This window comes from Peromyscus eremicus, chromosome 10 (assembly GCF_949786415.1).
Source record: "Peromyscus eremicus chromosome 10, PerEre_H2_v1, whole genome shotgun sequence".
Taxonomy (NCBI): domain Eukaryota; kingdom Metazoa; phylum Chordata; class Mammalia; order Rodentia; family Cricetidae; genus Peromyscus; species Peromyscus eremicus.
In genome coordinates this window covers 27,957,359-27,971,459 of record NC_081426.1, presented here as the reverse complement: position 1 = coordinate 27,971,459, position 14,101 = coordinate 27,957,359, and the positions used below count along the sequence as shown (strand labels likewise).

At 44.0% G+C, this 14,101-nt stretch overlaps 1 protein-coding gene across 1 annotated transcript; it reads left to right on the top strand.

Moving 5' to 3' along the window:
- Window positions 1-257: 257 nt before the first annotated feature.
- Window positions 258-13,367, top strand: Slbp (stem-loop histone mRNA binding protein). The gene is made up of 8 exons (XM_059275686.1): window positions 258-444; window positions 560-676; window positions 3,962-4,066; window positions 8,634-8,693; window positions 8,896-9,033; window positions 9,457-9,606; window positions 10,850-10,931; window positions 12,472-13,367. The coding sequence occupies exons 1-8, from the start codon at window positions 386-388 to the stop codon at window positions 12,586-12,588; spliced, it is 828 nt and encodes a 275-aa protein (XP_059131669.1). The 5' UTR covers window positions 258-385; the 3' UTR covers window positions 12,589-13,367.
- Window positions 13,368-14,101: the final 734 nt, after the last annotated feature.

Genomic DNA, 14,101 nt, shown 5'->3' with positions numbered 1-14,101 from the left:
CAGAGACCCGGCAGAGACAGCGCCAGCCTGCTGGAAGGCCGACGGGGGTCGCCAATTCCTTTTCTTTTTAGTTGAGCTGTCACATTTTTCCCGCCCTTCTAGGCAGCCGCATCAGGAGCTAGAGTTTGGCGACTGCCTGCATTCCCGAGGCTTAGGTCCGAACTGGGTCCGCCAGCGGGGCGCGCAGAGCCGAGAAGGGCTCCCCTACAGGTGAACGTCCGATGGTTTCGTCCGACCCCGCGCGCGCGTGCGCGCGCGCGGGAGTTGCTGAGGGGCGGGGCCGCTGCGCACTTAAGGGCGGTTGGACTAGCCGAGCTCAGACCTCGTCAGCGCTGTCGCCGAGGGAGCTTCTTGCTGCTGAACCGGTCTTCGACCCTCTGCCACCATGGCCTGCAGACCTAGAAGCCCACCCCGGTATGGGAGCGGCCGCGACGGCGTTGCAAGGTGAGTGGGCCATGCGGTCTACAAGTCTTCCATGTCTGGGTGTCTGTGAGGTAGGGGTCCACGAACCGCCCGTGCTTGCGGGGCCCCGCCCACTGACCACAGTCTGTGTCCTCAGCCCGCGGTCCCCTGCGAGATGGAGCCTCGGACGGAAACGCAGAGCGGACGGAAGGGACCGGAAGCCCGAGGACTCCGAGGAAAGCGAGCGCCAGATTGCGGACCGTCGACCTGAAAGGTGGGCCCTGGCCGAGTGAAACGGGTTGGCCACTCGGTGGGTCTGGAAGAGGGCCAAGGGACCCTCATCCCATTGCACTCGCTTTTTAGATGTTGGAATAAATTAGGTGACTCTGGATTCCCTTCATTTTTGTTCAGTCTAAGAAGCATCTTACCAGCGACTGATAGGTGGCAGCAAAACTGGTTTTATCCGGAGTGGAGGAGCCCCTATATTTTTCACGCATAATATCAGGCACTACTACTTTGAACACCTTGTTAAAATGTTTCGACATTCCCCCCACGCTCTGTGTGGGGGGGGGGAGAGGGGGAGAGGGAGGAAGGGAGAGAGAAATTAGATTTTATTACCTAAGTGAAAAGCCAGATGCAAGCCAAAGTTGAATTCCCGGGTCACTCATCCTTAGTGATGTTCATGGGTCCCTTCCATCTGAACAACGTTTGCCACAGTGTTTAGGTGTTTTTTGTTTTTTAAGGTAAGGCACCATGCTGAAGTCATAGGTAAATTTTTTTTTTCTTTAGTTGAGGCAGTGTGCTGAAGTCAATGAGGTCTCTTGGTAGCCTCACAGAGGTGTGCCAGCAAGTGAAATAGTCATTCAGAGGGACCAGGAGTGTCTGAAGAGTAAGCTGGTGATGTGGGATGCTCAGGGAAGTGCTCTCTGGGACCTTTGTGTAGTGACTGATGAAGAGGAAAGTGATTGCAGAATTTTTTGACCACGTCTCTTTCTGTGGGGATATGTGACCTGCTAGGCAGCTGCCTAGAAGGGAAGGTAAGGACAGGGCTGCCAAGCCCAGTGAAGGTGGTTGAATTCAGACTTGTGAACATAGGCAATGCTGACTGAAGATCGAAAAGTCAGACTGACTTAAACCCTTGACCATCTCTGATTAAAGTCAATCCCTGTGGTAGCTGCGGCAGTGGGTGGGCAGATCTCTTTTGGGAGGGAATCTGCTTGAGTTTGGGGAGGCTCTCAAGTGCAAATGTGAGCTGCCAGCACATATTTGAAAACCTTGGACTAGTTATGGGAGTATGGGGGAGGCCAGAGGACAGCCCTAAGGTAGGTAAAAGGGAAGGTGCTATTGTATGTATCACTAATCCCAGTAGTGCTCTTTGTATGTATCAGTAATCCCAGTAGTGCTCAGGAGTTAAAAGCAAGGATCAGAAGACCAAGGTCTTTCTTTGCTACATCGTGAGTTTGAGACTAGCCTGGGTTTTCTTGTCTCAATGAAAACAGAAAACCAAAACCAACCAAACAGAAAACGTAATTGAGGTGAATGAAGATGTGAACCCTGTCATCGTCATCTCAGTTATCTGAAGATAAAATGTTAGGTCTTTCATTTTATTTTATTTTATTTTTAAGGATGGGGCTGTCCTGGAGCTCACTAGGTAGACCAGGCTGGCCTTGAACTCAGGTCCACCTGCCTCTCAAGTGTTGGGATTAAAGGCATGTGCTACTATCCCAGGCTAGATTTATTTATTTTTATGTGTATGAGTGTTTTTTGTCTGTATAAGTGTATCACATGTGTGCCTGGTGCTTGTAGAGAAGAGGGCATTGGATTTATAGGTGATTGTGAGTTGCCATGTGAGTGCTGAACACATGTCCTCTGTGAGAAACAACAAGCATTTTTGTTATTGTTGTTGAACCAGAGGGCTTTATTTTGGGGTTACTTAGAGGAATATGGTGAAGGAGTTGATTACTGGAGCACAGGGCACTCGCCAAAAATCCGTGGGATACAGCATATGAACACAGGACACCTGGAGCTCACTGCACACCTGTAAGCATATCTACAAGTTAAAGAACATCCTATCTAGGTGGATCATTTTGTCAAATCCTCTTCAAGCAGTATAATAGAGTTTCTTCATTTGAACAACAAGCATTCTTAATTGCTGAGCCATCTCTCCTGCCTGCCTCTGCCTCCTTAGTGCTGAGATAAAGGCATGTGCCACCACTGCCTGGCTTCATGTGGGTTATCTTGTCCAAAGATTTCTTTGAGATGAAACTAAGCCCTTTGAATAGATTTAACTCAAGTATAGGGGCACCCTTTTTTTTTTTTTCCTCGAGACAGAGTTTCTCTGTGTAGCTTTGTGCCTTTCCTGGAATTCTCTGTAGACCAGGCTGGCCTTGAACTCATAGAGATCTGCCTGGCTCTGCCTCCTGAGTGCTGGGATTAAAGGCGTGCACCACCACCGCCCGGCATTAGGGGTATACTTTTAAGGTAGACTTTTTTGTTTTGTTTTGTTTTTGAGACAGATTTTTCTTTGTGTAGTCTTGACTGTCCTGGAACTAGCTCTGTAGAACAGGGTGGCCTCAAACTCAAAGAGATTCACCTGCCTCTGCCTTCTGAGTGCTGGGATTAAAGATGTGAGCTACCAACCCCCAGCTTGGTAGACTAATTTTTAGTGAAATAAAAGTTAAAACTGCCAGATGTGTCGGCACATGCCTTAAATTCCACCACCTGGAAGGTAGAGGCAGAAGGCTCTCTGAGTTCAAAGCCAGCCTGGTCTATATAGTGAGATCCTGTCTCAAAAACAAGAAAAAAAAATGTATCCACAAGACTCATAGTCTCACCTTTCCCACATTGTGATTGTGATGCCTATTACTATATGTGAGTCTTGTGCATCTGAAAGGTAGACCTCATCAGTTCTATTGGATTCTCATTGTGGGTTGGTCACAGTGTTTGACCCTATTCATTTTATTATTTGGAGTCTTAAAAATCTATAATAAGGGCTGGAGTGATGGCTCAGAGGTTAAGAGCACAGGCTGCTTCTTCCAGAGGTCCTGAGTTTAATTCCCAGCAACCACATGGTGGCTCACAACCATCTGTAATGAAATCTGATGCCCTCTTGTGGCATGCAGGCACACATGCAGGCAGAACACTGTATACATAATAGATAAATAAATCTTTTTTAAAAAATCCTAGAATACCTTGTGTTACAGCTAGCACATCCAAGTCAGGTATAGTGGCTAACATCTGTATTCCTAGTACTTATGCAGTAGCTGAGGCAGGAGAGCTTTCAAGACTGTATGGTGAGACTGTTTGAAACATAAAGCCAAGTTCCATACTAGGTATTCTTCATGGTACTGACAATATTTTACTTCCCCTGCCTTTTCAGTAGACTGTTCCCATAATCCAGCACTGACTCACAGTAGGTAGATAGTTGTCTAATGATGTCTAGAAGACTTTGAGAGATTGCTTAAACTCACCTGTTTCTTTGGCATTCTGCCAAAACAGTGTCATTCTTCAAAAAACTGAATTGAAGCACTCATTGAAATGCATTTTCCCTTTATTGTAGCTTTACAACTCCTGAAGGCCCTAAGCCCCGTTCTAGATGTTCTGACTGGGCGAGTGCAGTTGAAGAAGATGAAATGAGGACCAGAGTTAACAAAGAGATTGCAAGGTACACACTTTATAATAGTTTGTGTGTGGTTTTCAATTGCTGTATTCACAGAATGTCTTAGAATAATGGTTCTTAGCCCGGCAGTGGTGGCACACGCCTTTAATCGCAGCACTTGGGAGGCGGAGGCAGGCGGGTCTCTGAGTTTGGCAGCCTGGTCTGTAGAGCGAGTTCCAGGACAGCCAGGGCTACACAAAGAAATCTTGTCTCAAAAAACAAACAAACAAACAAACAAAATAATAATAATAAATTAATTTAAAAAAAGAACGGTTCTTAAAAATCTGTTCTTTAGGGATTGGGATTGCCGCTCAGTGGTAATGAGTTTACCTAGCATGAAAAAGCCCTGAGTTTATTGATCCCTGTACAACCAAAAAGGGAAAGATCTAGTCCTTAGGCTAGCATCAGTGTCTCTTGGGAACTTGTTAGAAACACACATTTGCAGGCTCCTTGACCCACTGATGAGTAGGGCCCAGGTATTTTGTAAGATGCTCTTCTAATCGAGTGCTTCCTGGTTTGAGAACCACTGTCTTAGTGGAAATAAGAGGGGAGGTGCTTGGATTGCAGTGGTGGGGGCTTTCTTTTCATGTTAATATGTGGGTATGTGTGTGTGTGAGCACAAGTGCATGCACACATGCAGCTGAATGTCGGGATCAGAGGTTGCCATCAGGTCTCTAACTCAAATTGCTCTCTAACAGAGCTAGTCTCTTACTGAACTCAACTTGCTAATTTGGTTATTTTACCTAGCCATTTTGCCTGGGGATCCCATGTAACTGCCTCTCAAAGCACTGGAATTAGGGATGGACCACCACACCCACTCGGGATTTTATTTGGGTGGTACAGATCCAAATTCTGGTCCTTACATTTATGTGGGGGGAAAAAAACAACTCTTCATCCATGGATTTAGCTCCCCAACTCTAAAAGGTTTTTATTTTTTGTTTTTGGCGATGCTAGGGGTTGAATCCAGGGTCTTGGGTATGCTCTCTGACAAGAGGACTTATTTTACTTGGTTGGTGTGAAGAAGCCAGTTCATGTTGGGTGGTGGTGGCACATGCCTTTAATCCCAGCACTTGGGAGGCAGAGGCAGGCAGATCTCTGAGTTCAAGGCCAGCCTGGTGTACAGTTTCAGGACAGGCTCCAAAGCTACACAAAGAATCCCTGTGTCGAAAACCAACCAACCAAACAAACAGTTCATGTCAGCTGGTAGTGGTGCACGCCTACAGGCCAGTCTACAGAGTAAGTTCCAGGACAGCCAGGATTATACAGAAACCCTGTCTGGAAAAACAAAACAAAACAAAACAGAAAGGAAACCAGTCCATAATGTTACTCATAGCAGCCTGAGGGGTTGCCTTGTCTTTTAGGCACCATTACTCAGGTAAAACCAGATCCCTGGCTTTGTCAGAGAAAAGAATTTCAGGATGAGCCAGTATGACACAGAGTTGGAGGCTATTAAAAACATTGTAACATAGATTTTAAGCACAGGAGTTACTAGAAAGAGATGCTGGGGAAGGAAGAAAAATACTCCAGAGTTTGGATATTTCAATTGATAGTGTAAAACTAAATGGCGAGGGTGGTTCAGTGGATGGAATATTTGCACAAGAATGAAGCCTGGAGTTGGGATCTCTAGCACCTGCGTAAAAGCTGCATGGGCACAGTGGCTTGCCCATGATCCCATAACACTTGGGAAACAGAAATGGAATTCCCAGTGGCAAGCTGGTTAGACTAACCAGATCAAGGCCAACAAATGGCTCTGTAAGGAAGGACACTTGCCTCCTAATGACCTAAGTTCAATTCCGGGGAAACAGCTCCTACAAGTAGTAGACTAGGTGAACTATGAGCTCTGGGTTCTTGGAGAGACCTTGCCTCAGTAAAATAGAAAGTGCCTTTGAAAGACAGTTGATAGACTCTGGCTTAGTCTTATTTTTAAGGTTCCCAGAAAATAACTGGGTGTAGTTGTATACACCTTTAACCCAGCAGCCAGTCTGGTCTATATAGTAAGTTCCAGGATAGCCAGGGCTACACCTAGAAGCCCTGTCACCCCACCCACCCACCCCCCCAAAAAAAAATCTGGAAGAGTGAGAACCTACCGAAGGCTGTAGCACATAAGACATAATCCCCATTTTTTCCTCCCCCCCCTACAAGATTTGCCCTTAAACTTCTGACCCTCTTGCCTCCACCACCAGTCATGTCACCATGCCCTAATTGTGTGGAGCTCGGGAATTTAAGGCTTAGTGCATGCTAAGCAAGCACTTTCCAACTAAGCCTGAACTCCAGGCACTTTCTGGGGGGAGGTGGGGAGTTTTGGGTTTTTTTGAGACAGGATTTCTCTGTAGACCAGGCTAGCCTCAAACTCAGAGATCTGCCTGCCTCTGCCGAGTGATGGTATTAAAGGCATGTGCCACACCCCCCACCCCCCACCCCGCAACACACACACACACACACACACACACACACACACACACACACACACACACACACAGGGTTTCTCTCTAACAGCCCTGGCTGTCCTGGAACTCACAGAGATCCACCTGCCCCTGCCCCTGCCTCTGCATACACCATCACACCCAGCATTTAAAAGATTTTTTGAGACAAGATTTCACTATGTCAACTAGGCTGGCCTCAAACTTTGAGGTACTCCAAATTTCCCTTGATTTTTTTTGTTTGGGTTTTTGGTCTTTTTCTTTTGATACTTGCTGTCTCAAATCAAATAGACTGAGTTAATGAATGCAAACAAAGCAGCTAGGAGGTCAGATAGGATTTGTTAGCCAATTCTGCAACAAGGCTTCCTGTCTCCATCTTGGCAGTAGATGATAATTGGGTTTTGCTAGCCACTTTGTTAAGATTTCTTAGGACCTAGGGAAGTTCTGCATAGGGTGGTGTACCTGAGAGTGTAAGACAATGTTTTTTTATTCAGGTTGCTTTAAACAACAGACTAGACTCTTGACAAATAATTTATCTTCTGAAATGGTGTAACTGAGAGATGCTGAAAATTGACCATCTGGCATCAAGCCAGACTAGGCGACTTAGACTTTACCTTTAAGGGAAAAAAAAAAGAAAAGAAAAAAGGCAAGACTGATATAGAGCTTAGTAAAATGTTTGCCTTGCATGTAGGACATGAGTTAGGGCCCCAGAACCCATGTAAAGAAGCCATGTGAGGTGTTGTATGCTTCTAATACTAGGGAGGCAGAGGTAGGAAGGTCCCTGAAGTTGCTGGCCAGCCAGTCTAGATGAATTGGCAAGCCCTAGACCCTGAGAGAGAGACCTTGTGCCAAAAACAATGAGGAATGATATATTAAGTTTTTATGGCCTCCATGTGCATACACACACATGAGCACACACTTAAACACAGGAAAGGACAGACATTTTTGGAACTTTTTTTTTTTTGAGTGTCAGGATTAAAATTTACCTGGAACATAAATTGCAAAGGAATAGACTCAAAGAAATAATGCCGGGGTGGGCTGGAGAGATGGCTCAGAGGTTAAGAGCACTGGCTGTTCTTCCAGAGGTCCTGAGTTCAATTCCCAGCAACCACATGGTGGTTCACAACCACTTGTAATGAGATCTGGTGCCCTCTTCTGGCCTGCAGGCCTATACGCAGGCAGAACATTGTTGTATGCATAATAAATAAATAAATCTTTAAAAAAAAAGAAAGAAAGAAAGAAATAATGCTGGGAACTGGAGAGATGGCTCAGAGGTTAAGAGCACTGGCTGCTCTTCCAGAGGTCCTGAGTTCAATTCCCATCAACCACATGGTGGCTCACAACCATCTATAATGAGATCTGATGCCCTCTTCTGGCCTGCAGTCATACATGCAGACAGAATACTGTATACATATTTTAAAAAAGAAAAAAATAATGCTGGGCCAGTGAGATGGTTCAGTAGGTAAAATTTGTGTTTAAGCCTGATGACCTGAGTTTGACTCCCAGCTCTCAGATAATGAAAAGAGAGAACTGGCTCTCACAAGTTGTCGTCTGACCTCTGCGCATGTGCTGTGGCATGCATGTACAAACATACAGTCTTTTTATTTTTTTTTAAACGGGGTAAAGTGGTGGCACTTAATGCTCTTGCAGAGGACCAAGGTTTGGTTTCTATCACCCACATGGAGGCTCACAGCTGTTGGTAGCTCTCTTGCATATGGATGTTTTGCCTGTGTGTATGTCTCTGTGTCCTATGTATGTGTCTCGTATCCATAGAAGCCAGAGGAGGGCATCAGATCTCCCTTGTGCCTGGAGTTAGCCACCATATGTGTACTGGGAATAGAACCTAGGTCCTCTGGAAGAGTAGCCAAGTGATATTAACTGCTGAGCCATGCATTTTCTTCAGCCCAAAAACCATGTTTTTAGAAATTAAAAGAAAAAAGTAGTTCATCTCCTATTCTAATCCAACCCCTCAAAGTTTTTAGTCAGGAGCTAATATAATAAGCCCAGGCTAACCTCAGACTCAACATTGTCCCATTCCCAAATCATGCTACTCAGGAAAAAGTCTTCGTTCTTGCTTTGGAAGCACTATTTTTTTTTTGTTTATTTATGTATTTTATCCTTTTAAAAACAGCAATGTTTTATTTTGTTCTCAGATATAAGAGAAAACTACTTATAAATGACTTTGGAAGAGAAAGGAAATCTTCATCAGGAAGGTACATGCTGAAACATTTCTAATTTGTTAGTGAAAATTTTGAGGGGCTTGTTCCAGTAGCATTTATTAGTTATTTGTTCTTCATTGTGTGTACTGGAAATATCTATAGTATAGACTGGGTTTTCGTGGATTCATATCATTTGAAATTGAGAGGTACACGGTGATCTTAAATCCAAGGCTTGTTGATCTTTCATTATTTTCAGTTCTGATTCAAAGGAGTCTATGTCTTCAGTACCAGCTGATGTGGAGACGGATGAAAGTGTCTTGATGAGAAGACAGAAGCAGATCAACTATGGGAAGAACACTATTGCCTATGACCGATATATTAAAGAGGTTCCCAGGTAGTATTGTCACATAGGTCTGTCTTAGTCCTGCCCAACAACATTGTACCTGTTAAGGAGTTGCTTATATTAGACGTACTTTCTAGGAAGTGTTTATTAGTGACTCATAAGAATTTAAGTAGTCATTTTCATAGCTTTGACTATTAGAGAGCATTTTATCCTCGGGACTTACAAAATATATGGTATGGTTTTATAAAGTATGTAGTTGTTAAAATACACAATAGGAAAATAAAAGTCAAGTTAAAGAATGTGTTTAATTGGAGAGCTGGTTGTGGTGGTATATGCCTTTTTTTTTTTTTTTTGCTCATCCTATAGAATCTCAGTTACTACTTGGTGTGGTGGTGCATGCCTCAAAGTGTGTTTAGTCTTTTAGCTCTGTGCAGATGTGAATGGCTTGTACTGAGGCAATCTTATGTCCTCCAGACACCTGCGACAACCTGGAATCCATCCTAGGACCCCCAACAAATTTAAGAAGTATAGCCGGCGATCATGGGATCAACAGATCAAACTCTGGAAAGTGGCTCTGCATTTTTGGGATCCTCCTGCTGAAGAAGGATGTGATTTGCAAGAAATGTATGTCTTTGTTGCTTTCTTTTTCTCTGTCACAGTGAGGAATTATCCTGGAAGTTGTCAAGAGAACAGACACACTAGCCTTTAGGCCTCATTATATTGCACAGGGTTGTGGATGCCAGGGAAGAGCTCACTCCCTGTGCTGGATTCAGTCTTTTGGAGCTAGAAAACAGTCCAGGACAACTGATTGTGTGTGCAGGTCAGAGGACAACCTTGGGTGTCAGTCCTTTCTACACTGTTTGAGACAGGGTCTCATGTTTTGTTATGTTTGTTACCGTGTGGGCCAAGTGACCCGTGAGCCTTCTTTGATGTGAGTTCTGGGAATCCAAAATTAGGACATTATACCTACAAAGGCATTTCCTACTGAGCCATCTCCCCAACCCTATTTGAGGGGTTTTGGTTTGGATTTTTGACATAGGGTCTCTGTAGTCCTATCTGTCCTAGAGCTTGAGGTTAGACCAGGTGGGCCTGAGTGCTGGGATTGAAGGTGTGCACCACCATGGCCTGCCCCCTTTTTGATTCTGAAAGATTCTTAGGTAGTCCAGGGCCCTCATGCTGGGCAGCACTCTACAGACTGAGCCACATCCCTGGCTGCATTTTTAGTGTTTTGATTGGGGTCCTTTTTTTTGTTTGTTTTTCAAGACAGGGTTTCTCTGTGTAGCTTTGTGCCTTTCCTGGATCTTGCTCTGTAGACCAGGCTGGCCTCGAACTCACAAAGATCTGCCTACCTGTGCCTCCCGAGTGCGCCACTACTGCCCGGCTTTGATTAGGGTCTTAACTCTGTGGTACAGGCTCAACTTGAAGTTCTGCCTTAGAAGGTATTGAGGTACTACCATATTTGGCTTAATAGCATTTCATTCCGCTCACCTGAGAAGAAAATTGGTCTTGCAAGAATGTTTACAGGGTCAGAAGTGAGTTCCAGGACAACCAGAGCTACATAGAGAAATTTTGTCTCAAAAACAAAACAAAACAAAACAGGATATTTACAGGTGTGTATGAATGACAGCACAGATTGTCAGATTCTGGTCTTCTGTGAGCCTGGCAGGTTTTCACTTGTAGTTGTTGTCAGCTTTCTATGTTGGGTTTATTGGTTAGGAATTAAATTTTGGCAAATGTGTGAAAGCTGACCTTGGGGACAACACACACTGTGATGTGGGTGGTATTTGGTTTTAGTGAAAAAACTTAGAAATTCTCATCTTCTGATGGTAGCAGGTGACTGACATGCTTATTCAATTTCATTTCTCAGACAACCTGTAGATCTTGGGGAAATGGAAACAGAATTCACAGAAAGCAGCTCTGAGTCCCAGACGAGTTCACAGGATAACTTCGTAAGTACTTCCCTTGGTTCTGTCTCTCAGCCTGGGTGTCTTAAATCACTTGAGAATATACCACTTTACGTACTGAGGTTAGAACTGAAATTGGATTATAATGTTTATGAAAGGGGGACTTTTTCCCATCAAGAAATTGATCACAGATTGGGTTCTGAGCATTTGCGCTCAGTTTGGGCTTTTGGTTTATCCTACCTTTAATCACCACTTTTAGTGAACTGCTGGTGTAGGGATCATCTCCTGAGTGCTTATGTAGGGAATAATTGTTGTTTTGTTTTGTTTTTATTTGAGACAGGATCTCTTTTATACTTCTGGCTATCCTGGAGCTCACTATGTAGACTAGGCTGGTCTTCAGCTCACAGAGGTCCTTCTGTTGCTGCCTTCTGTGTGCTGAGATTTGTTTGGCCGGAGGAATAATTTTTAAAGTTGCATATTTTAAAGCTAGTTGTGGTATTGTGTGCCTGTAACCTCGGCCCTTGTGAGGTGGAGGCAGGAAGATCAGAGATTGAAGACTAGCCTGCACTACACAAGATCCTATTTCAAAAACCATGGGTTAGCCAGGCAGTAGTGGCACACACCCTTAATCCCAGGATTTAGGGGGGAGGTGGAGGCAGGCTGATCTCTGAGTTTGAGGTTAGCCTGGTCTACAGCAAGAGTTCCAGGACAGCCAGGGCTGTACACAGAGAAACCCTATCTTAAAAAAACAAAACAAAACCAGGGTTAGAGAGATGGCTCAGCAGTTAAGAGCACTGACTGCTCTTCCAAAGGACCCAGGTTCAATTCCTAGCGCCCTCATGGCAACTTAAAACTGTCTGTAACCTCCAGTTCCAGGGGATCTGATACTTTCACACCAATCCACATAACATAAAGTTAAATAAATTTAAAAAAGAATAAACAAAAACAAAACCTATGGGTTATGACTGGAGGTGAGGGTAGGGGGATGGAGTATTTCAATCCTATCATTTAGGAGGCAGAGGCATGTGGATCTCTTAAGTTCGAGGCCAGCCTGGTCTGTAGCAAATGTCAGGCTGCCAGGACTACACAGTGAGGGTCCCCCTCCCCTACCCCCAATAAACTGAGCTATACTGAAGTTGCCTTATCTCTGATTCAGTAGTTAATGACCTGGTATAATATTCAGATCTGTCTATATTTGTATAATTTACGGTAAAAAGATCCCTTTATTTTCGTGGAGACATTCCACTGTTTACATATGTAAATTCCTAGGATCTGAAGTGGCAAAACACAAAAGACTCAATATTATAAGTTATTACAAAGCTGTTCTTATGAAAGTATAAACAAAAATCCATTGCCTTATCCTGGCTCTCAGCTGTGCCACTCCAGGTACACTCAGATTTATTGATCTTTTTCCCACCATACAGTGTGGTCGTGACAAACTGAAAGTGTACGCTACAGAAACAGCAAAATGATGCTGGTTTTCTTGGTTTGGTCTTGCTGCTAGGCAGGCCCACTTGTGCTCGGGTAACTTAAGAGGAAGCCTATGTGATCAGTTGATGTAGGTGTGACTGTCTCTGTTTTCTAGGATATGTATGCTGGCACACCCACTAAAGTCAGACATGTAGACTGCCAAGTGGAGGATGAGTTTGATTTGGACGCTTGTTTAACTGAACCCTTGAAAGACTTCTCTGCCATGAGTTAACTGCCACCTGGTGGCAGCTCTCGGAAATACTTGGCTCTGCCTAGCCATCTGGAAAACTGGTTAAGCATGAGCTGCTGTGCATTTGTATTTTTTTTCTCTGTTAAGAGTTTATTTTCTCATGATAAATTGTTTTTCTTGCCTTATTTTATGTATGGTGAGTGTTACACATGTTTTAAATTGTAAATGAAGCCAAATCTGGTGAAGACTGAACCCTGTTATCCACCCTCCCATGCCCCCAAGTTAGACAACAGGATACTTGTAGTTTTCCACAAGAACTTGAGACTTCAGTTGCCACTTTTCAGATGGGTTGGCGGTGGATTTTAACCATGTGTTTATGGGACCAATCCAGAGTCAGCTGTCTTTCTAGGTAACTGATAGAGTATTCTCTCAGTCAGGCAGCTCCAGTGACTTTGTAAAAACTTATTTTCTGGTCTTTTATCAATGTGAATGTAGTTTTCTCTCAAACAGAGCTCTGAACAAAAATGTTAAGCTGTTATATTAATGGGCTTTATGTAAGTTATATAGTGTTAATTTGGAACTTGGAATAGCACTAGTGTGAGGTAGGATCTTAGCATGTGCTCTGAGAATTGAGGCAGAAGAGAGGGATTTAGAAAGAACTTTTTTTTTAATGATCAGTTAATTTACCGTGTAATATTGCTGTAAATGATAATGTGTACAGATACTCTGTTCATGTATTCAATTGTAAACTTGTCGATATTTGCATTTCTATTGCTTTTGTATGGAGTGTTAATTGCAAAAATAAAAGATGTTTTAACTGATTTGTAACATTGCCCTATACTGTGGAGGGGAGGGTCAGGGTTTTCTTTTGCACCTGAAGCACTTGCATGGCATATGGGAATGCCATCTTCTTTTGGTGAGAGAACCATGCCCAGATCTGATGGGTAGTGGCTAAGCACAGACACTACTGACCTTTTAAGTCCCTACCCATTCCATCTTTAAGGGGACCTTGATAGGTTTGCTGCTCTGGCATGGGACCTGGTTACATGTCAGTATAGATCCCTGCTGTGGGATGTTCTGTATGTTAAATGTGTTGCTCTGATTGGTTAATAAAACACTGATTGGCCAGTAGCCAGGCAGGAAGTATAGGTGGGACAAGGAGAGAGGAGAATTCTGGGAAGTGGAGGGCTGAGGCAGATAGACACTGCCAGCCGCGGCCATCAGAAGATGTTAAGATACCGGTAAGCCACGAACCACATGGCAACTTACAGACTAATAGAAATGGGTTGATTTAAGATATAAGAACAGTTAGCAAGAAGCCTGCCACGGCCATACAGTTTATAAGTAATATAAGCCTCTGTGTGTTTACTTGGTTAGGTTTGAGCAGCTGCGGGACTGGCGGATGAGAGAGATTTGTCCTGACCCTGGGCCAGGCAGGACCAGGAAAACACTAGCTACAGATCCCAATCATTCTCATGTGCCTAAGCACAATGAAACCTAAGGAGCCAGCATGCTATCTGACCTATGTTCAGTTCTTACTTGTGAGCATTTGTGG

What these genes read in the sequence shown, in the direction of transcription:
- Slbp (XM_059275686.1), top strand. Translation starts at nt 386, where the DNA reads ATGGCCTGCAGACCTAGAAGCCCACCCCGGTATGGGAGCGGCCGCGAC. An exon ending in GTTAACAAAGAGATTGCAAG is followed by an intron (nt 4,067 to 8,633) that starts GTACACACTTTA and finishes TTTTGTTCTCAG; the next exon opens with ATATAAGAGAAAACTACTTA. An exon ending in CGAGTTCACAGGATAACTTC is followed by an intron (nt 10,932 to 12,471) that starts GTAAGTACTTCC and finishes TCTGTTTTCTAG; the next exon opens with GATATGTATGCTGGCACACC.